General features: G+C 48.0%; 1 protein-coding gene and 1 pseudogene across 2 annotated transcripts; one reads left to right on the top strand and one right to left on the bottom strand.

Annotated features, from left to right (window-relative positions):
- The first annotated feature begins 725 nt into the window (after window positions 1–725).
- On the top strand, window positions 726–22,227 carry AARS1 (alanyl-tRNA synthetase 1). 2 transcript variants are annotated; one of them, XM_027618708.2, is made up of 21 exons: window positions 726–810; window positions 4,150–4,314; window positions 5,337–5,525; window positions 5,758–5,903; window positions 7,789–7,980; window positions 9,046–9,190; window positions 9,774–9,919; window positions 10,527–10,635; window positions 10,791–10,941; window positions 11,737–11,861; window positions 12,288–12,432; window positions 13,285–13,463; window positions 14,635–14,748; window positions 16,694–16,900; window positions 17,414–17,598; window positions 18,953–19,061; window positions 19,754–19,867; window positions 20,463–20,582; window positions 20,697–20,783; window positions 21,208–21,321; window positions 21,673–22,227. In XM_027618708.2, the coding sequence occupies exons 1-21, from the start codon at window positions 754–756 to the stop codon at window positions 21,856–21,858; spliced, it is 2,985 nt and encodes a 994-aa protein (XP_027474509.2). In that variant the 5' UTR covers window positions 726–753; the 3' UTR covers window positions 21,859–22,227. The 2 variants fall into 2 exon arrangements, with proteins under 2 accessions (XP_027474509.2, XP_027474511.2); XM_027618710.2 differs by lacking the exon at window positions 726–810 and adding an exon at window positions 840–1,164.
- Window positions 14,755–16,687, bottom strand: LOC113935971 (annotated as a pseudogene).
- Window positions 22,228–22,967: the final 740 nt, after the last annotated feature.

The following is a 22,967-nucleotide window of genomic DNA, read 5'->3' as shown; positions in this document are numbered from 1 at the left end:
TCTTAATCTCAGGGGAGCTGAGTTCAAGCCCTACATTGGGTGTAGAACTTATTTAAAACAAAACAAAACAAAACTATGGGCTTTGTAGTTAAACAGGAGTGGGTTTGGATCATAGCTTTGCAACTTACTCTTCCATGTGAACTTGGGTGAGGCAGTTACCTCATCTTTGAAAAGAGATGCCAGTTGACCTGCCTCATATGCAGTTTAAAAATTAAATGAAATAATCTATGTGAAATGCAATGCCTCGCATATAAATACTGATTATTATTTTTCAAAGGCAAATCGAGGACCAGATGCCAACTCAATTGTCCCTCTTCGAGTAAGTCATTTGTTCCGCACCAAATCCAAAGTCTGACAAAGACAAGCGTAACCATGGGCACAAGAAATCAGAATCCCTTAAGTCTGCACACCATTTTGCAACTAAAATGAACAGAACTGTTCATGTATACCAAGAGTGTGACCTCTACCAAACACACGTCGCCGGTTACCCTTATTAACCAGGTCAACTATTAGGACTTTGCAAACCAAAATGTCAACCTCCAGAAGCCCGCATCCTACCCGGTCACGTGACGTATCCCTGCTCTTCTTTTCCCGTCCGTTGCATCAGCCGACTTAGAGCCGCCTTCCCGGAAAACAACTAGTAAGCTGATTCGTGCTCGAGTTGATTGGCATGTTGGATGACCAATAAATGTCTCGTAAGGTAAGTCTAGGCGGGGCACTTTCCATCGGGACGCACTGATTGGGCAGGGCTGTATGAGTTGCGGTCTGTTGGGACTCCCCGCGGTTGCCGCTGCGCGTCTGCGGGAACAGGTAACCTCTGGCTCAGGGTGGTGGGCTATGAGGGAAGAGTTAGGGACGGCGACCCTCGGGAGAAGCAGATGGGCCTCGGGGAGTTTTGCGGCGCCGCTAGAGCTGCTGGGTCGGGGGCCTGAAAGCGCAGCCGCCCCAGCGGGTCCCTGGGGCCAGGCCCCACGAGGCCTCTGGAACCGGGGCCTGGGCTGGACTCGCGGCGGGGGCAGCCGCCTGGCTACAGCGCAGCGGGAGAGAGGCATATTGTAGCCCTCTAGGGCGCCGGTGGCGGAGTGGCCGCGCGCGGGTGGCCTTGCCGAGGACCAAGACCTTGGGAGGATCACGGTTGCCATTGACTGCCCGCCCAAAGCTGAGGTTTTATCTCCCCCGGTTTTAATTCCCCAGGGGCGGGCGAGGAGGTTGTGGGGGAGGTGGGGCGCCAGGGTGGTCTAGATGGGTGTAATTCCCCTATGAGCCATTTCCTGAATTCTTAAAACTAGCCGGTACTGGTTCAGGTTCATCTGGAAGCACTTTCTATGCCCCATCATGTTCTGCTATTACTTTTAAAGAGAGTCTGCAATTCCCGGTGTGCTTTAAGTTCGCTAACAGTTTGCTATTGACCATACTAATCCTGAAATACTTATTTAGCAATCGTTGTACTAGATGTTGAAGCTGTTCCCCTATGGTGAGCAAAAGCCAGTCATGATTCTCACGGGGATGGAACTTACAGCCTGATGGGGGGAGATGGACATGGAGCAAGCAGTCCAATGGGTGTGGAAGTTATAAAGGAAGACACTTGGAGCTAGGAGGAAAAAAAAATAGGGAGAATCTGGGATCAAGAAGGAGAAGGCTTCCTTAAATCAGTGTCTTCGGAATTGATATATCAAAATTATATCAAATATATATATTTGATATATGTATATATATATATCAAAATTGAGGAGTTAACTAGGAAATGGGCAAGAGTGGGGTAGGGTAGACAGCTGACTTGGCACATTGAAAGGTCCTACCACTGGAGCCTTAAACCCAAAGGCCGGTGTGATTTAAGGTACTCAAGACCTTTACAGCCTCTACTGGGAAGTAGAATCTCCATCCTTTCTCCCACCTTCCAGTGGATATACAATATATACAGCCTTCCAGTATATATTGAATAAATGAATTTGTGATGGTGACATGGCTTTTAAGAGTCCCTGCCTCTATAGGGCTTATAGTGAATATATTGGATCCTTACATCATTTTGCAGTTTTTCTATACTGTCTCCCCGTTGAGGTCATAGATTCATTCATCTTGGTTCCTGGCACAGTATGCATTTATATATGTTAAATGAGTAAGCAGAATGGGAAATTTACGAGTCTTTTGGAATACAGCTTATTTACCTCAGCCTGCTTGGAGGAGGAACAGGGAACATTTTGAAACTGCTTAGATGTTGCTCAGTCAGAATTGGCACTGTACATTCATTTTTGCCACCATTAAGATTCATTGAGAGTCATGATGAGGAGGGATGTGGTGTGGCAAAGTTTCTAAAAACCCTAGCCTTGACTCCTTTGCAAGGATGTAAAAGTCCTTATCTGTGGGAGTTTGGTCTGCTCTTGGGCTCTTTCAGCCAGTGTTTCACCATCTTTTCGCCCAAAGGGCTTTTGTTTGAGTAATGAGTTGATTGAATTGTGAATTAATCATTTGAAATTGTGATTAGCCATAAATCACTGGGTACATCTTTATCTTCCTTAGAAGGGAAAGAACAACTTTGCACTAAGTGACTTGAAGTAATAGCATCCATGTTCCTTTAGTGCTTTCCAGTTTACAAGTTGCTTCCAAATAACTGATGGGTTTTGAGTCTCACAACAGCCGGGTGGAGTAGGCAGAGTTAGATACAACTTTTTTACAAAAGAAACTGGGCTCAGTGGGTTAAGTGTCTGCCATCGGCTCAGGTCATGATCTCAGAGTTCTGGGATCGAAGCCCACATGGGGCTCCCTGCTCAGCAGGGAGTTTGCTTCTCCCTCTGCCCCTCCCCAACACTTGTGCCCATGTGCTCTCTCTCTCAAAAAATAAATCTTTAAAAAAAAAAACCTGAAAAACAAAAAAAGGAAACAAATTTGGGACAAAGTGACTTATTTATGGTTAGAGTTGGGTCTTGAACTCTAGAGACTAATGTCATTCCCATTTTCCCAGTGCTGATGACACTGTAGCACCATGCCAGTGACTGGCACCTGCCCACCAAGGGCTATCACTTTTCTCCAACCTGCCTTTCAGGGAAATCGTAATAGGTATGAAAGAGCTTTGAAATTGTCAAGTTGTTTCATTTCCTAAATTTCTCTCTTTTCTGTTTTTTTATTATTTTTTAAAGATTTTCTTTCTTTATTTGACATAGACACAGCGAGAGAGGGAACACAAGCAGGGGGAGTGGGAGAGGGAGAAGCAGGCCTCCCGCTGAGCAGGGAGCCCGATGCGGGGCTCGATCCCAGGACTCTGGGATCATGACCTGAGCCGAAGGCAGACGCTTAACAACTGAGCCACCCAGGCACCCCTTCTCTCTCTTCTGAACCCCTTTCTCTTTGGCTCTGAGCTGACCTCCTCAGGATGGCTGCAACATCCTCACCCCCTAGTAACCTAATAGCTGGGAAGGTAGCAGTCTGCCTGCCAGCTGTTCTGGGGGTGCTCAGGCTAGGTGGAGGCAGGTATAGTCCTACTTGCAGGCAGTCCCTTGTATAACTAGGCCCATCCGCAGGTCCACTGCTGTTGACAGCAGCCTCCCCAAGGTGGTCAGGCCAAACCTAGAGACCCTGGCTTTAGGGATAGTGGGACTTTGCAAGATTCTAGGCATGTAGATGAACACAGAGCTGGAGGGGGCCTTAGAGTTCATCTCGTATGTACCCCTCCATTTGTTGGTGAGGTGAAGTGACTCCGTAAGGGTTTACAGCTAGGACTGGAACCCAGGTCTCCTGAGCATTCCCCCAGCCCTAGTAGGCTTCTTTGCTGGACTGTAAGCCATGAGGTTTTTATTTCCATTTCCTAATTCCTGGCCTAGGCCTTGGCACAGAGGATGCAGTGTACATTTTCATATTTTGGAGTAAATGAACACATGAAGAAAACACTCCTGCTCTACTTGATGTGTTGGTGTATTGAACCTATTGAGGTTGGCATGGAAAGGAAGAACACGTGGGGCTATTGTTTGCTGGTACAGCAAGTTTTGCTTCGATAATGATTTTAGCCTTGGATGTTACAAGATAGAGCTTTTAGGATCAAACAGCTTACCGGTGTCCTGCTTTGACTTGGCCTGAGAAGCCAGGAGTCTTGTGTAATGCCTACATATCTCTTAGTTTCAATTCCCCTAATTTTCCTTCGTTTTTTTCTGTGGTTAGTTCTGTAGGGTTATTTTCAAGATGGACTCGACCCTAACAGCAGGTGAAATCCGGCAGCGGTTTATAGGTTTCTTCAAGAGAAATGAGCACACCTATGTTCACTCATCTGCCACCATCCCATTGGATGATCCCACTTTGCTCTTTGCCAATGCGGGCATGAACCAGGTAAGGGTTTTTTCCTTTTCCTTTCTTTTCTTTTCTTTTTTTTTAAAGATTTTGTTTATTTATTTGACAGAGACACAGCGAGAGAGGGAACCCAAGCAGGGGGAGTGGGAGAGGGAGAAGCAGGCTTCTCTCGGAGCAGGGAGCCCGATGCGGGGCTCGATCCCAGGACCCTGGGGTCATGACCTGAGCCGAAGGCAGATGCTTAACGACTGAGCCACGCAGGCGCCCCAAGTTGTACTGATTTTACTCCCTTAATAGATCTCAATTGTTTTTCTTCCTTATCACCTTTACCATTAAGCCTGCACATCACTTTTTAAAATTTATTTATTTTCGGGGCGCCTGGGTGGCTCAGTTGGTTAAGCGACTGCCTTCGGCTCAGGTCATGATCCTGGAGTCCCGGGATCGAGTCCCGCATCGGGCTCCCTGCTCGGCAGGGAGTCTGCTTCTCCCTCTGACCCTCTTCCCTCTCGTGCTCTCTCTCTCTCATTCTCTCTCTCTCAAATAAATAAATTAAAATCTTTGAAAAAAAAATAAATAAAATTTATTTATTTTCTTTTTAAGTAAGCTCTGTGCCCATCGTGGGGCTTGAACTCATGACCCTGAGATCAAGAGTTGCTTGCCCTACTGACTGAGCCAGCCAGGTGCCCCCAACACATCACTTTTAGAATAAGTTCTTCCAGAAAGATGTTACAAGCCCTGACCACCAGAGACTCCTGAAGAAGCTCGGATTTCACCACATCAGCCTCTGACTGTTACCACAGATCCAGCAGGTGTTTCCCTAGTAGCGATGGTGTTGCTGGCAGTGGTGGAGACCGTTTGAGACCTAGGACCAGGGAGAGGCTGCTCCAGTATAGGCTGCTTCTGCTGTGGCCCCATCAGGCCACGTGCCTCGCGAGTTTCTGTATTCCAGGCTAATTAAATCACAAACTGAACAGTTTCTGTGTGGTCTCTTCCTGCCACCATGTGACCCCCTGATAGATCTGCAACTCTGTCAAAGCTGAAATGTTCCCTTTCTTTTTTAGTTCAAACCCATTTTTCTGAACACTATTGACCCATCTCACCCTATGGCCAAGCTGAGCAGAGCTGCCAATACCCAGAAATGCATCCGGGCTGGGGGCAAACACAATGATCTAGATGACGTGGGCAAGGATGTCTATCATCACACCTTCTTTGAGATGTTGGGCTCCTGGTCTTTTGGAGATTACTTCAAGGTAAGCTCAAAGAGGAGATCTACTAAGACTTCCTGGAAGCAGTGCCTAGCATTTGATGATTTCAGTTTATGTTTTGGATGTCTTGTATAAATTGATCCTGAATTTGTCTGGGTTGATAGTGAAGATGTTATAGTTTTATATTTGTGTTCCTAGGATCTGGACTGTTTCTACTCAGACTAGATAGATTTTGGTTTGGCCACATTCCACATCTTTCTTTTTGTTCTTTTTGTAGGAATTGGCATGTAAGATGGCTCTGGAGCTTCTCACCCAAGAGTTTGGCATTCCAGTTGAGAGACTTTACGTTACTTACTTTGGTGGGGATGAAGCAGCTGGCTTAGAACCAGACCTGGAGTGCAAACAGATTTGGCAAAACCTGGGGTAAGAATGCATCTCACATGTTGAGTGTGGAGAAATGAAGTGATTTCTGACTTGGTGCCACAGTGGGGTATTAGGGCTTAGAGTGCATTGCCATTTCCTGTTTTAGGTTATGCATTTTGAGATGGAGGTGGGAGTGACTGGGAACAATTATCCTTTGGTGCATTTGTTGTCTTTTTTTTTTTTAAGAATTGTTTGAGAGAGAGTGACAGAGGTGAGTAGGGGGAGGGGCAGAGGGAGAGGGAGAGAGAATCTCAAGGAGGCTCCATGATGAGCAGGGAGCCAAACACAGGGCTCGATCATGACCTGAGCCAAAACCAAGAGTCAGACACTTAACTGACTGAGGCGCCCAGGCACCCTGTTCATTTTTTCTTATGCTTTTTACTTTAACTCTTAAAAAAGGCATAGCTTTTTATCACACTTAGCACAGTTTCTCTGTTTCATTCATTTATTAATTAATTACTTTTACTCTAGTAATATTATTCCAATCCAGCTTCCCCTGGTACTTGGTCTGAAACCCCTCCTTGGTTAGATTCTGTGGTCTACATGTACTTGGACATTTAGGGCAGTAACACACTTGAACCTTAAATACTACTCTTGATTGGGAATCCTGTTTTGTTTTGTTTTGTTTTTTAAGATTTTATTTATTTATTTGACAGAGAGAGACACAGCGAGAGAGGGAACACAAGCAGGGGGAGTGGGAGAGGGAGAAGCAGGCTTCCTGCCGAGCAGGGAGCCCGATGCGGGGCTCGATCCCAGGACCCTGGGATCATGACCTGACCTGAAGGCAGACGTTTAATGACTGAGCCACTCAGGCGCCCCGGGAATCCTGTTTTGCTTGGCTTGTGTATATCTGGACTCTGTTTATCCATTTTGCACAATCTTTTCTGAGTGCTGTGTTATCTAGCAGCTCTCAGCAGAGTTCAGTATTTTAGAAATAATTTTAATCTTACTAAATTCCTTTTGTTATCGTTTTAAGGTGAAAAATTTGACTAAATTGGGCCATAGAAAAGTGACTTGAAATACTCAGCAGGCATTTTAATGCTTCTAGTGTTTCCATTTTTTATTTTTTATTTTTATTTTTTTTTAAAGATTTATTTATTTTGAGAGAGTGAGAATGAGAGAGAGAGAGTACATGAGAGCGGGGAGGGTTAGAGGGAGAAGCAGACTCCCTGCTGAGCTGGGAGACCAACGCGGGACTCAATCTTGGGACTCCAGGATCGTGACCTGAGCCGAAGGCAGTCGCTTAACCAACTGAGCCACCCAGGCGCCCCATGCTTCCATTTTTTGAGATGAAGGAACAGGGGCGCCTGGGTGGCTCAGATGGTTAAGCTCTTCGGCTTAGGTCATGATCCCAGGGTCCTGGGATCGAACCCCACATCGAGCTCCTGGCTCAGCGAGGAGCCTGCTTCTCCCTCTGCCTCTCTCCCTGCTCATGCTCTCTCTCTCTCTCCCTCTCTCTCTGTGTTTCAAATGAATAAATAAAATCTTTAAAAAAAATAAATAAAATAAATAAATAAATAAAATGAAGGAACATTTGCAAAGAAAGTATTTGCTTAAATTCTGGTCATATTCAGCATAGATGATCTCATTTTCATGTGTTCCTTTCTAGGCTCTATCCCTATCTTTTCCCATTTTTATTTAGTTATGATATTTTCTTTAGTTATGTATATTTTGTATTCTGTTGTAGTCACTCCTGAGAAGAATCCTGTCTTGCTTCTTTAGTCCCTGCTGTGCAGGCTCAGCATTAGTCATTGCCAAGGAGGGCGCCTTTTTTTTTTCCCCCCCAAATAGAAATGTATAAGGATCTCCTTTTGTAGTGGATGCAAGTCTGGGCAGAATCCTTGTCAATGGCTGTAACTGGGCTTATCTTCCCTACTCTCCACAGGCTGGATGACACCAAAATCCTCCCTGGCAACATGAAGGATAACTTCTGGGAGATGGGTGACACAGGCCCATGTGGTCCCTGCAGTGAGATCCACTATGACCGGATTGGTGGCCGGGATGCTGCACACCTTGTCAACCAGGATGACCCCAATGTGCTGGAGATTTGGAACCTTGTGTTCATCCAGTATAACAGGTGGCCTTGGGGTCCTGAACTGTTGCTGCTAATAGCAGCACCTTTCCCTAAGCCAAGTAGGGAAAGAGGAACTCAGAGCACAAGGCTATCTTCTCATCCTTGTCTTTCGGGACAGTGGAGCAGAGCTAAAGCAGGCACTAAAGGCATCAGGGGATCTTGTGGACATTATTTAGATTTTATTTCTCTGGTTTTCTTTCCCTCTGATCTCTGAGACACGGCTGGACCTAATCTTTTGTAAATTAGTTTTATTCCACATAGTACCTGCTTCAGGACTATTCCTATAATGTCATTTTTGCGGTAATTTGGACTGCGATTTTATTTTATTTTAATTTTTTAAGATTTTATTTATTTATTTGACACAGAGAGAGACAGAGTGGGAGAGAGAGGGAGAGAGAATCTGAAGCAGACTCCGCACTGAGTGCAGATCCTGATGTGGGGCTCGATCCCACAACTATCAGATCATGACCTAAGCCGAAACCAAGGGTTGGACGCTTAACCAACTGAGCCACCCACACACCCCTATGGACTGCGATTTTAAAGCTCATTTCCAGGACGCCTGGGTGGCTCAGTTGGGCTGGGAGCCTGCTTCCCCCTCTGCCTACCATTCTCCCTGCTCGTTCTTTCTCCCTCTCTCTCTGTCAAATAAATAAATAAAATCTTTTAAAAAAATTATTTAAAAAAAAACCTCATTTGCTTGAGGCTTGCCTCACTTTTTTTTTTTTTTTAATTTATTTGAGCGAGTGAGAGAGAACAAGTGGGAGGGAACAGCAGAGGCAGAGGGAGAAGCAGGGAGCCCAATGTGGGGCTCGATCCCAGGACTCTGGGGTCATGACCTGAGCCGAAGGCAGATGCTTAACCAACTGAGCCACCAAGTGCCTGCCTCATTCTTTAATAGGCCCCAGAGTACTTCGTCCCTTTTCCCCTCCACTCTCCTCCCACCAAATCGAGCAGAGGCAGATGACAAATAGAGTCTGTAATCTGTGCTATGTAACTGAGTTTTAACCAGTGGGAAGGGGTGGCACCTGGAGTCCTTGTTTCAACTTCCCCTTTCTCTGGATCATGCAGGGAAAGCGATGGCATTTTGAAACCTCTTCCTAAGAAAAGCATCGACACAGGGATGGGTCTGGAGCGACTGGTGTCGGTACTGCAGAATAAGATGTCCAACTATGACACTGACCTTTTTGTTCCTTACTTCGAAGCCATTCAGAAGGTACTGGTCCTATTGCAAACATTGCAGACGTCTGGAGGTTTCTAGGTTGGACTCTTAGCAATACTGTTAAAGATAAAATAATCCTATCTTTGCCAGCTAAGGGTACCTGTGACTATCTGTCAATTTATTTATTTATTTATTTATTTATTTTTTAAAGATTTTATTTATTTATTTGAGAGAGAGAGAATGAGAGATGGAGAGCACGAGAGGGAAGAGGGTCAGAGGGAGAAGCAGACTCCCTGCTGAGCAGGGAGCCCGATGTGGGACTCGATCCCGGGACTCCAGGATCATGACCTGAGCCGAAGGCAGTCGCTTAACCAACTGAGCCACCCAGGCGCCCCTATCTGTCAATTTAATTGTTAATAACCTAAGAGGCTCTTGAGCACGAGGCACTGTGGTTTGTTGAGTGCAGGGACCTGACTGGAGGCTCTTTACTCTTGCTGTCCCCTTTCTTGGTGTTAAAAGATCTGGCAAGAGGGTCATCCTGCTCCCCATGCCTGCTCAGTCCTCTTGGAATCTTCTAGGGCAAGGCAGTGTCAGAAGGGTGCTTCCTAATGAGCCGCCTCCTGGTTTTTATCTGTAGGGCACAGGTGCCCGGCCATATGCTGGGAAAGTTGGTGCTGATGATGCCGATGGGATCGATATGGCCTATCGGGTGCTGGCTGACCATGCCCGGACCATCACCGTGGCATTGGCCGATGGTGGCCGACCTGACAACACAGGGCGGGGGTAAGTCTGGTACACACGGGGCAGGGTTAGGACTGCCACTGTGAGTTTGATGGCTCTCTGTGGAACTTAAAGCCATTCTTTATTCTTGTTTTCTTTTTCTTTTAGGTGGTTGGAGGGATCCCTATATTTTTTTAGGGATTAAGAGAGTTTTAGCTTGTGTTACAGAGTTCCACTATAGTAAATCTTTGCTGCTAAGTACAAGATAAGATAGAGATTGTATTTTAGGTTGTCTGGTAGGATATTGGGAGGGTGGGGATGGGGCAGATACTGGCTAGCCCTGAGCGATTTTATTACTGACAGGACCTGGGATTTGGGTCATCAGCCATCTGGGCTGAACTTGCCTCCATCTCTGGGTCAGCAGAATGTGGTAGAAAAACAAACTAGGGTTACCCTTGATGCATATTTGTGGGGATATTCCTGAGTTTTCTGCTGGAATTAATGTTAATGACCTCTGGGGCTCACAAAAAGGTCTTAGGATAAAAGAAAGTCTCTGAAAGAGAAAGACAAAAAGCTGGTCATGTTGCTTTGGGGAGAATTCCAAAAGCCCTATTACAAAATGCCTAGCTGGGGAGGTTGTCTAGAGGAGGTGGTCTTCTGCCTGTTTTAGGTATGTGTTGAGACGGATTCTCCGCCGGGCTGTTCGATATTCCCATGAGAAACTCAATGCCAGCAGGGGGTTCTTTGCCACGTTAGTAGATGTTGTCGTCCAGTCCTTGGTAGGTTTATCTCCCTGCTTAACCTCTGTTCTCCTAATGCACATAGCTTAGAGGGATGGGGTGGGAGTTAGCATACTGTTAATGAGAGTTTTTAGGGGCGTCATGGAATGGTTTCTGTCTTCATTGAGCCCACGTCTCTGTTTCCCCTTTGCCAGGGAGACGCATTTCCTGAGCTGAAGAAGGACCCAGATATGGTGAAGGACATCATTAATGAAGAAGAAGTGCAGTTTCTCAAGACTCTCAGCAGAGGGCGCCGCATCTTGGACAGGAAAATACAGAGCCTGGGAGATTGTAAAACCATTCCTGGTAAGGACCGGTTTGTTCCTTTCTTCACCCAGGCTGGTTCATCTTTCCAGAAGAGGCAAGCCCTTTTGCACAATTGACAGTGGAGTCCCATGTCTCCCAAGGGCTAAGGATAGCTTGGTTATACTGCTTTTGGTATAAAGTGGGGTTTATAGTAAAATTGTAAAAGTAATATGTTATTGTGGTAAAGTATTTAAATAACAGAAGTTAAAAATGAAGATTCTCTTTCCTAAACTCATTTCTCAGAGGTAACAGTTCTTAAGAGTTTGTTGTATAACTACTCAGGGCTTTTTTCTATTTGCATACACATGTATGTAGGGGCCTGTGTGTGTGTTTTCCAGCAAAAATGGAACATATGGTATATAGTGTTGTGCAGCTTGGCTTTTTTTCTTTTTTGTTTTTTCTAGACTGGAAAATTCCAAAAAAAAAATTTTTTTTTTTAAGATTTTATTTATTTGACAGAGAGAGACACAGAGAGAGAGGGAACACAAGCAGGGGGAGTGGGAGAGGGAGAAGCAGGCTTCCCGCAGAGCAGGGAGCCCGACACAGGGCTCGATTGCAGGACCCTGGGATCATGACCTGAGTCGAAGGCAGATGCGTAACGACTGAGCCACCCAGGCGCCCCTAAAAAAAATTCTGAAAGAGTTGATGGATTTTCTGACAAGTGAACAGAATCAATACTAACTTGCCTTGTCTCCAGTTCCTTCTGTCACTGCCAGCTTCCTTTGGGAAGGGCTTGGGGTGGCAAAGGAGGGGACTGTCTGTGTCATTCTTACACAGTTCCTTTGTGCTCTGTAGGGGACACTGCTTGGCTTCTCTATGACACCTATGGGTTTCCAGTGGATCTCACTGGACTGATTGCTGAAGAGAAGGGCCTGGTGGTGGATATGGATGGATTTGAAGAGGAGAGGAAACTGGCCCAGGTAAAGAATTTGGGGAGTGAGCAGGAAACCCGACACCAAACAAGGTAGGACTTGGCTGCAAATAACAAGAGTTTCCTTCTATTAAAGTCTTTGGAATTCTATTTTTCCCAAGACCAGTGAGTGTCAAGCAGGGGCAGTTTGGCCCCAGGGGATATTTGGCAGTAATGTATGAAGACCTTTTTTGGTTTTCACAGCTGAGGGTGGGATGCCACCAGCATCAAGTGGGTAGAGGTCAAGGATGCTGCTTAACATCCTACAGTGGACAGCCTCCTAGAACAAAGAATTAACCTGGCCCCAAACGTTGGTAGTGCTGAGACTGAAAAACTGTTCTAGAGCTTTATATTGGGCTTAGTTTAGCAATTTGTAGTCCTTCAGAATTCTTTTTCCCACATTAGGGTAACTTTTGGTTATTTCTCTTACTGGCAGCTGAAATCACAGGGCAAGGGAGCTGGTGGGGAAGACCTCATTATGCTGGACATCTATGCTATTGAAGAGCTCAGGGAGAAGGGTCTGGAAGCAACAGACGATTCCCCAAAGTATAATTACCATTCAGACTCCAGTGGGAGCTACGGTACGTTCGTGTGTTACTGTGTGTACCTCGGCCAAGTCTCCAGATTAGGAACCTGGGGTATTTGACAGAGCCTCTCCTGGAGTGCTGTGGAGTCATGCTCTGTAATTTTATACTTCTAGAGATCCGGGGCAATTAATTTTCTAACTCTTCATTTTGGAATAATTATAGCTTCATAGGAAGTTGTGAAAAAATTTACAGGGACAGTCTTTGTACTCTTTACCCAGTTACCCCTAATTGTAACACCTTTCAGGAAACCAGGAAATTGGCATTGATACAATCTTCAGTGGCTGTTGAATTTTGCATCAGGATAGCAACACTCTAGGGGTGCCTGGCTGGCTCGGTAGATCATATGACTCTTGATCTTGGGGTCATGAGTTCAAGCCCCACACTGGGTACAGAGATTACTTAATTTAAATAAGTAAGTTAAAGTTAAGAATCGAAAGAAACAGGCAATACGTGTTTTTGCTTTTTTGCTTCAGCAGAGATCCCTGAATCTATCCAAGCAAGCCCACAAAATGAGTACATTGTGAATTGACCTTGGAAGTAGGGAATTTATTACTACTCCTAAATACTTCTCAGAATCGCTAGGTTACTGTTCAATAGCTCAGAGATAGAGTGACCAGAACTGTCCCACTGATGTGAAAGTCTCCCCTGGAAAGCCTCTCGGTCCCAAGGTCACTCTGCTGTTAACATTCCCTGCTCTTAAGCCTTTTTGTGGAGTCTAATGGTCTTGCTTGTAAAATAAAATTAGACAATTAAGACCTAAGGAGAGTTTGAGAAATAGAATCCAGCAAAAGATGACCACGAATGTGTGAAAGAAGTCATTGACCCTGCTTTCTCCCTTCTGTACAGCCTTTGAGAGCGCAGTGGCTACAGTGATGGCTCTGCGCAGGGATAAGATGTTTTTGGAAGAAGTGTCCACAGGCCAGGAGTGTGGCGTGGTGCTGGACAAGACCTGTTTCTATGCTGAGCAAGGCGGGCAGACCTATGATGAAGGCTACCTGGTGAAGGTTGAGGACAACAGCGAAGATGTGAGCCCAGCATTTCATCCTTGTTAGCCAGGGATGGGGGCGTCCAACACAGGGCTGGGCCTGGACTTGGGTAGCTTTTCTGGCTCCTCACACCCTTGGCCTTGGGGAGCAGACATAACCGATCTTTGGGTGTGGTCCATCGTCAGTGTTTCTGAGGCCAAGGGAGCTGCGTCTTGTACCACTGATCCTACTGCCATTAGGTCCCACTTAGCAGAATCCCTGCGGTCGGGCTGCACTGGTTGATCCTGGATTCCTCCAGGCTTTCCTCATGAATAAGAAGAGGTAGCTCTCTGGAGGGCAGACTTCCTTGAAGAAGCCTCAGCCTCTAGCTCTGCCATTGCTGACTCTGATCTTGGATGAGTTACCTTGTCTCATGGGATTCAGGTTCCTTATGATGGTTTTAAATTCTCTAAGATGCTCCTTAAGGGAATGTCTGTGTGATATATGTGCATATATTTGTACACATATAAAGTGGTCTCTATATTTAATGGTAAATAGCTATGGTTAAACTGTAAAAACGAAACCGTTATTTTACCAGGAAAAGTGAGTTTATTGGGAAATTGCAGGGAATTGCCAATTTGGGACATGCAAGCTATGGCAAGACCCCAGGCAAGTCCAGCAAAGGAAGGAGAGGGACTGACATTTTAGGGAGAAGGAGGAGGAGGAAGTTGGGAGGGGTTGTTTTAAAGTAAAGTCCTTCGGAGAAAATCGCAAGTCTGGGCTGATGATGGTTTCTCATTGGCTGAGTTGCAGGGGTAGTTGATTTCTCCTAGGAGATGCAGTGTGCATCTTTCCTTGTTAGGGCCTGTACTTGATGGTTCTTTCCTGTTGAGATTCTGCTTGGCTCTGTAAATGACAGTTCTTTCTGAAATTGACTACTGCTCCTGCTCGAGTTTCCCCTTCTAGTCACTGGCCTCCACATCAGTGTGGTTCCTTTTTATTAATTTTCAGTGGATAATGGTGCATGTATATATATACATACAATATATATACGATAACTATAATGGTATTAATGGTATAATGTATGTATAAGGGTATACACACACACTAGTAAGGAGGGGCTTAGAGAATGTGTAACGTATATATAAAGAGAGAATATCATACACACACACACACATATATATATATTTGGGCTTATTTACATATTGTTCTCCTCCTGGACTCCTCTTAGAAAACAGAGTTCACAGTGAAGAACGCTCAGGTGCGAGGGGGGTATGTGCTGCACATAGGGACCATCTACGGCAGCCTGAGAGTTGGGGACCAGGTCCGGCTGTTTATTGACGAGGTGAGTTATGTTATGCTGTTCGGCTCTGGACCTGGTTAGTAATCCTCTCCTTTTTTAATTTAAATATCAGCTTTATCGAGGTTATAGTTGACTTATAAAATTCCAAGATATTTCAAGTGTAGGTCATGGTGACTTGATACACGTTAGGAAAAGAATTCACCTCCTTTGGCTTTAAATTGGTCCAGTCATGATTGTCACTCCTAAGTGAAATTGTGAATAGATAGAATATTCTAAGTCTGATGCAGGAGAACATTTTATGAGGGGTGCAACTGTGAGTTACTAAATGGATATGTTCTCAAGTCAGATGCCCTGATTTTATTTTATTTTATTCTATTTTTATTTTTTTTTATGGTAATGCAGTATTTTATTTATTCTGTTCATTAATAACTAATACTCAAGAATTTTTATAATATTAATATAACAATCTAAAAGAATCAACTTACTTTGTTTACATTTCAATATTGGGTACGAGAGAGTCAAAATAATTATGGTCAAAATTATAAAAAATTATAGTAAATGCTTGGTGTTAGTCTACATACAATTTAGTTTTTGGCATAAAGTTATTTAGTTGCCAGGAAGGACATTTGGTTTACTTCACTAATAGGAATATCTCTTAATGCTGGGATGGCTCCTTCTGGGTATTTCTTCTGCTGTTGATTTTTAGCATAGTTATCTGTGATTGTATGAATGGAGTTGAGTGGAGAGGTACTCATCATGTTTATTCCAAATAAGAGTACATAACCAATTACTATAGTAATGAAGAAGTAGACGGGCTAGTCCACTAGTCCACAAAAATTGCCCAGTATTTTTGAGGCCAATAGGTTAATCCTAAGGAGTTTAGCCAAGATTCAGGAATAAATGCCCACATGAGATACAGGATGAAGCCAAATTGGGAGCTTAAGAAAAGAACAAAGCCATAAATCGCTCTTCCTGGCAATGGCGATGGTGAATTTTCCACCATTTTCCCTGTGGCTTTAGACAGTCGCGACCCTTGCCGGCCCGGAGCGCGCGAGCGCCGGGGACTGCCGGATCGCTCTGCTTGCCACCGCGGAAGAGCTTTATATATTTTAAGTAACCTACACCCAGCGTGGGGCTCAAACTCGTAACTCTGAGATCAAGATTCACCAGCTCTTCCATCTGAGCCAGCTAGGTACCCCAGATGACAGTGACTTTAGTTGAGATTTATAGACTTGTTTCATGGATTGCCTTTCTCCAGAATAACCGTGAATACTTCTTCAGGAGTCCGGGATCCTGTATTAAGAAATAGGTTCTGTTCATGTAACCGAGCTCCAAAATAACAATAGCTTAAAACAAGGTATAAATGTGTTTCTCAAGGTCCAAGCTGATGCAGAGGGTCTGCCCCACAAAGTCATAGGCCCCAGCTTTTCCTTGCTTGTTTTTCTATCCTCATTCCTGGGGTGTTGCCCTTGATTTCATAGTCCAAGAAGGTAGCCACTGGATCCATTTCTAGGCCAGGAGTTAAACTTTTTCTGTTTTTGTTTTTGGAAAGTTCCAGATAGTAAATATTTTTGGTTTTGTGAGCCATACCATCTCAGTCACAACTGTATACCTCTCATGTTGTAGGTAATATATAAACACATGGGTATGGCTGTGTTCCAGTAAACCCGTTTATAAAAATGGACAAAAGGCTGGATTTTGGCCCATAGGCCATAATTTGCCAACTCTTATTTCTCATTCTAGGCAGTGGGAAAGAGGAAGGGGAAGGCATGTCCTTCCTTTTTAAGGGTGTGTATCACATCTGCTCACAACCCACTGACCAGAAGGTAGTCAAATGGCCACACTTAGCTGCAAGGGAAGGAGGGAAACGTAGCCCTTATTGCGGGCAGCCACGTGTCCTGCTTAAAATTCTAGCAGTCGGGAAGGAGAGCGTGGTGCTGGGGGATGACCGGCAGGCCTCTCCACCAGCCGTCCCTGCCTTTCACAGCCCCGACGGAGGCCCGTCATGAGCAACCACACAGCCACACACATCCTCAACTTCGCTCTGCGCTCCGTGCTCGGGGAAGCTGACCAGAGAGGCTCCCTGGTTGCTCCTGACCGCCTTCGGTTTGACTTCACTGCCAAGGGAGCCATGTCCACCCAGCAGATCAAGAAGGCTGAAGAGATTGCCAATGGGATGATTGAGGCAGCCAAGGTAGGCCGGATCGTGCGTCAGCCCTTGGGTGGTGAGCCCCGCTCCTTCCTGCACTGGCACTTCTCTCCGTGGAGCCTTCTGCTCAGTCCTGATGCTCTTCCTCATTGGACCACATCCTGCCGAGCACACAGATTTGTTTGAAGCACTGATTCTCAACTGCACGGGGTGTAGGGGCAGTGGTGGCATCCCGTGGAGGGGGCTTAGGGCCTCCGGGGAGGGAGCGGAGGGAGGTGTTTGCTTCACTCCCTCCAGAGCTCTTCTGGTTCTGTCTTCTTCACATGTAGCGCGTCCATATAAGATTTGGTTCACAGTTTAGCAAAATAATTGGAAATTCCTATTTTGATCTCCTTGACTTTACACGTGGTGCCTTATTTCAGGAGGCTCAGGGCACGTGGTGAGAGCTAGGACTAGAAACCAGAGTCCTGCCTGTAAGACTGTGCTGCCTCTGCCGCTTCCTCCTGCACCACCAGAGAAGATCTTTTCCCAGCTGTTTTCTGTCTTTTTCCCTGGCAGCCCGTCTACACCCAGGATTGTCCCCTGGCAGCAGCTAAAGCCATCCAGGGCCTACGGGCTGTGTTTGATGAAACCTATCCTGACCCTGTGCGAGTCGTCTCCATTGGGGTCCCAGTGTCCGAGCTGTTGGAGGACCCCTCTGGCCCTGCTGGCTCGCTCACTTCTGTTGAGTTCTGTGGGGGAACGTGAGTACATCAGGGGGAGCAGTGGATGGACTCGCTTTTTGTTAATTTGGTGCTCTTCTGGGAGGATGTGAGTTAATAGGTAGACCCACTCTTATTTTTCTAAGGTCGAAATGAAGTTCTCAGAAATATACTTGCCAGACAACATTCCCAAGAACTTTAGGGTCCTGTGCTCCTGTCAGACCCCTTGGTGTCCGACATTGACATTTCCTAGGTTTGGGATGAAATATTCTTCCTAGGACGGGGAAAAGCATGGTCTTAACGTTTAGTTCATGGTTGCTTGCTCTTGTGTCCCGGGCTGATCTGACGAGAAGGCCTGTGAATTCGGGGTTCAGGAAGGCCGTGGAGCACTCACCAAGCTCCCGAGCTGGCCCGAGCCCTTCTCCATTCCTGGGGATTCATTAACCCCATCGTGTCAGGGCCTCTGTGTCAGGCCCCACAGCACACCCCGCTCAGGTTGGCTTGCAAGAGCCACTTGTTTCTTCCAACTTGGAGTCATCGGCAGCCCTTGGGGTCATTTTGGGATGGCGTGGTAGCCTGGGACGTTCCTGCTTGCAGGGGAATCTTGTTGAGAAGAACATTCTTAAGGCCATGGTAGAGCCCATCCGGGGCCTGCTGCAGGCAGCAGGCAGGGAACAGGTGCATGTGTGAAGGATGGAGTAGGGATCTGGGGCACCACATTCCTGGCCTCCCTCTGCCCAGCTGAATTGGGCCTTCACCTGAGTCCCACTCTGCCTTATTAATGCCTCTTTCGACCTTCTCGAGAAGCACAGGAAGCTGCTGGCAAAGCCTTTACACCACTCTCGCAGTGACTGAAAGTTAATGAGCTTTTGAGGTTCTCTGAGCGCCTGGGGAATAAAACCTTTTTACAGGATTGTGGTGAGATTTTAAAGGTAATCCTTGGATATTCTCAGCTAGTGGCAGGGACAGAAGAATATAGTTTCTGTTTCAAAGAGGACCAGAAACAGGAATGAACGTAGAGCCTGCCAGCAGGAATGTTGTGTTGGGCATTAAGGATTACAAAGCACTTTCGTTGGATCTCGTTTGAGTTTCACAGTAGTCCCGTGAGGGAGAATTCTCCGCATTTTACACACGAGAACACTGAAGCTCAGAAGGGTGGTGTCTTGCTCAGTGTCAGTGTGTTCTCAGCCCCAGCTAGGCTTTCTCTGACTTTCTTGGGCTTCCTGGCCTGAGTCCTCCCCTGAAATCCACGTGAAGGGCCTCTTCCCACTGTCCCCTTGAGGGAGCTTCCCAGAACTGCAAAGACCCCAGGCCCTCACCACGGGCTCCCGGGTGTGGTAAGGACCAGGGTGTGCGGGCCTTCTTGTCACCGTGGACTTCGTGCTCTGCCATTCAGGCACCTGCAGAATTCAAGTCACGCGGGAGCTTTTGTGATTGTGAGTGAAGAAGCTATTGCCAAGGGCATCCGGAGGATTGTTGCCGTCACAGGGGCTGAAGCCCAGAAGGTGAGCGCGGCGGTTTGTGGCTTGTGGCTTATTTGAACAAGGCAGGAGGAACGCAGTCCGGGAATCTGGAGTGTAGATGGTTCCGTAGCTGCTGCGCTCAGAATTGGAAGTACAGTGCTCTGCCCCGAACTGTCATCCACTGACCCCCACCTGGCAGAAGAGAGCCACCACCGCACAGGACTGCTTAGCTGTACTGTGTTTAATCTTTAAAAATATATGTACGTTCTGCCATTGACCCCATCATCTGTCTGTCTCTAGGAGGGTAAGGCATAATTGGGCTGTAGCTTCCAGTGCCCCCAGCATTCACATCTCCCCAGGGGTACATGCCTAGTTCAAGACACATAGTGTACGGGGATAGCTGCCCCGGGGTGGGGACTGTGGCTGGGGCCTGAGGGGTGCTGAGGCTTGAGGACCGGTCATTTCGTTGGGGTGAGAAGGGCTCCTGGCTTGGGGGTTCTTGGTTATGCCCTGAGCCTGAGGTAGTGTAGCCTTTCCGCTGGTCCGATGTGTGAGGAGGGCGCTCCTTCCTGGGGCATGAGGCGGCCAACACTTGCTCCCTGAAGGCAGAGAAACTTCTGGTGTCTTGGGGGTGTGTTGTTCCATAGTCTGCCTTCAGTGCTTGCCACAGTTTACAGATAGCACTGAAGCTGAAAGTCACCTGACCCGGAGTTTACAACTCTGTCCCTCTCTAGGCCCTCAGGAAAGCAGAGAGCTTAAAGAACACTCTGTCTGTCATGGAGGCCAAAGTGAAGACCCAGACTGCGCCAAATAAGGATGTGCAGAGGGAGATCGCTGACCTTGGTGAGGTAGGGGAGGCCTCCCTCCTCAAGGCCCTGCTCAGGGCTGGTACATCAGACACTCCCTGAAGAAGTCTCACGTCCTGGTTCTCAGTGCAGTGGCTCTTTGAACTGACTTCTGTTGTCTGGCAGCCTTGCAAAGGGGGCTCTGTGGATCCTGGTCTGCGGACCCCTGGAATCTGCTTGCTGCCCCCACTGCCGATGGCAGGGCCTGTTCTAAGCAGGAGTGGGCACCAGTGTTGAGGGGGTTGAGGGAAGGGGTGCCCACTGTTTCCAGACCTTCTCATGTCTGTTAATATGTGGAGGCTTCCCGTGAGCCCATCACAGGCTGTGTTCACTGCCTGGTAGGGACCAGCTCTTACAGGGGGTCCCAGCTCTCTCTGTCTGCCCCTTTCTCCCTCGCCCTAATTGGTACAGCTGCCGTAGTTGCTCACAGAGTGGTCGGTAGGCTACTGGATACCTTTTTGTTTTTTGTTTTCTCTCCTTCTGGATACTAGTCAGGGAACACTTTGGTGTTCAAAGCCAGAAGGGTGGGGTAGGCTTGGGCCTCATATCCTAGCTCCTTGTGGTCTGGATTCCAGTGGTATTCTGGCTCTGGTTCCAGGCCCTGGCCACTGCAGTCATCCCCCAGTGGCAGAAGGATGAATTCCGAGAGGATCTCAAATCCCTGAAGAAGATCATGGATGACCTAGACCGGGCTAGCAAAGCCGATGTCCAGAAGCGAGTGAGTGCTGCCATGCAGGTGGCTGGAAGGGAGTCCGAGGACTCACCCAGTGGAGACTGTGTGGTGAGCTATCTGGGCCTTTGACCCGAACCTCTCTTCTGGATTTCCTTGCAGGTGTTGGAGAAGACAAAGCAGCTCATTGACAGCAACCCCAACCAGCCCCTTGTCATCTTGGAGATGGAGAGCGGTGCCTCAGCCAAGGCAACTGGGGGGGGGGGGCAGGGGGGAGGCTGGGACTCCACGTGCCGCTCTGTGCCTGTCCACTGCTTGTCTCCTCTCGGGGTCTCAGCCCTCTGGTGGCTGAAGTGTGAGCTTTGTGGCTCTGAGTGGAGTGGTAGCCTGAGGGCCTGTTCTCTGGGATTGAGGTTAGGCTGAGCCATGGAGGGATCTGGTGGCTGGAGAGCTATGGCTCCTGGGGATGGAAGGCAAACCTCAGAGCCAGAGTGTGGGCAGGGCCCTGTGCTTGGGTCCTCCTCCCCGTACAGTGTCCTAGGACCAGCACCTGCTCTTAGAAGAGGGTGGGCAGCAGAGGTTGCTCAGAGAACCGGGCTCTGCGGACTCGCTGCCCGGTGGAGAGCATGGCTCCCCTTCCCCAGGCCTGGCCTGACAGCAGCTTTCCCCACAGGCTCTGAATGAAGCCTTGAAGCTCTTCAAGACTCATTCCCCTCAGACCTCTGCCATGCTCTTCACAGTGGACAACGAAGCTGGCAAGATAACGTGCCTGTGTCAAGTGCCCCAGGTCAGAATACCCTGCAGCCCTGTGCCCGTGGGGAGTGGTGTTGGAAGCTTGGTGGTTCTTACAGTTGTTTTCCAAGACCCTTTTGTGCGTGTGCAACCAGTTAGAGACAGCCGTCCTCCCGGCCCCATTTGTCACCTCCTCCAGCGCCCCTGCTCTCAGGCCCTCTCCTCGGACACGTTTCACTGTGGTGATACCTCGCTTGGCGACTCCGTGTGCCTCAGCCCTGGCGGCAGCACCCAGGAGGGCGGGAGTGGGGCTCTGTGGCTCCCCCATCCTTTTTCATTTCCTCCCCCCTCCATGTCTTCCTCAGTCTCATCTTCTGTCCTGACTCCCACTTCTCCTGTCTTCCAGAATGCAGCCAACAGGGGCCTGAAAGCCAGTGAGTGGGTGCAGCAGGTGTCAGGCCTGATGGACGGCAAAGGTGGTGGCAAAGATGTGTCTGCTCAGGCCACAGGCAAGAATGTGGGCTGCCTTCAGGAGGCCCTGCAGCTGGCCACTTCCTTTGCCCAGCTGCACCTGGGAGATGTGAAGAACTGAGGGGTAGGGGCAGCTTCCGCTGGGAAGCAGCCTTCCTTCACCCGATGCATCCGTCCAGCCAGCTCTCCATCTGCCACGAGGACATTGGGATCTTGGGACCCTTAAAAACCCCCGTCTGTCCTCCTAACCCAGCAGTAACTGGAACTCACTCACCTGGGAGCTGGCCTATGACTCATGGCACGCATTACATTTCTGCCCTAAGCCCTACACACCAGCGCCATCGTCTAAAACCACTACCCCAGGATTGCCGTTTATCATCGTCCTGCTTGTGTCTGTAGATAGAGAGTTCTTTGCAGGCCTGAGGATCTGGGTCTGTAGGGAGGGATCCTTTTTGCTGCAGAGAATAAAAGGACTCTGTGCAATACCCGATGACGCCATTTGTTCTCTTAACCGCCTGCCTCCCGTACGAGCCCCCACATGACAGCCTGTGGCTCCCACTGGTTTCGGCTTACGGTCCGCACCAGCTCCAGCTCCAGACTCCTGAACTTTGGGAATGGCCACTGGGAATACCTGAAGACATCGGTGGAGGTGGCCCATAGAATGGGGAATTGGTGGGGTGAGATGGAGAGAGGCATTCAGCATTGAACAGAAGATGGGCCGTGGGGTTACTGGAAGCAGTTCCTAGGGGAAGCTCTGCATTTCTTAGGCCTGTGTCCCTCCTCCCCTGCCTCGTGATGTTGAGCGGTCTGGGGGAGGTCAGAGGTGTTCTCTGCTGCAGAGGGTACTTCGGGTGCAGTAGTTGCCTACGCCCACCCCTTTGACCCATCATTCCTGGCTTCCTGACCCAAAGATGAACGGTGAGGTTTGGGACCTGCCTGGCCTGAGTCCTTCACTCAGATGTGAAGACAGCCGGGTTCGGAAACCGTGTGCGGGGGAGGTTTAAAGGTACTGCTTGCTTGTGCTGGCTCTGGCCGATTTCACGTTTGCTGGGTACAAGAGGTGGCCGTGGGGCCCAGGTTCACTCGGTACCGTTGACTCGGAAGGAGGGGGGAAAGTTGGTCTATGCTGGGAGAAGCCGCAGAGGCTAGCTGTCACCAGCCTGGGGGTGAGGGACTGTCCCGGCTTGCAGTGAGAGAAGCATGCAGGGGGAGGGTGCTGAGGACCTGGCT

Source organism: Zalophus californianus, chromosome 17 (assembly GCF_009762305.2).
Source record: "Zalophus californianus isolate mZalCal1 chromosome 17, mZalCal1.pri.v2, whole genome shotgun sequence".
Classification (NCBI taxonomy): domain Eukaryota; kingdom Metazoa; phylum Chordata; class Mammalia; order Carnivora; family Otariidae; genus Zalophus; species Zalophus californianus.
This window is presented reverse-complemented; position numbering and strand designations above follow the sequence as displayed.

Coding starts and splice junctions, on each gene's coding strand:
- AARS1 (XM_027618708.2), top strand. CDS start 754: ATGAGTTGCGGTCTGTTGGGACTCCCCGCGGTTGCCGCTGCGCGTCTG. Junction 10,636..10,790: donor ATGTTGTCGTCCAGTCCTTG/GTAGGTTTATCT, acceptor CCCCTTTGCCAG/GGAGACGCATTTCCTGAGCT. Junction 16,901..17,413: donor GGATGATTGAGGCAGCCAAG/GTAGGCCGGATC, acceptor TTTCCCTGGCAG/CCCGTCTACACCCAGGATTG.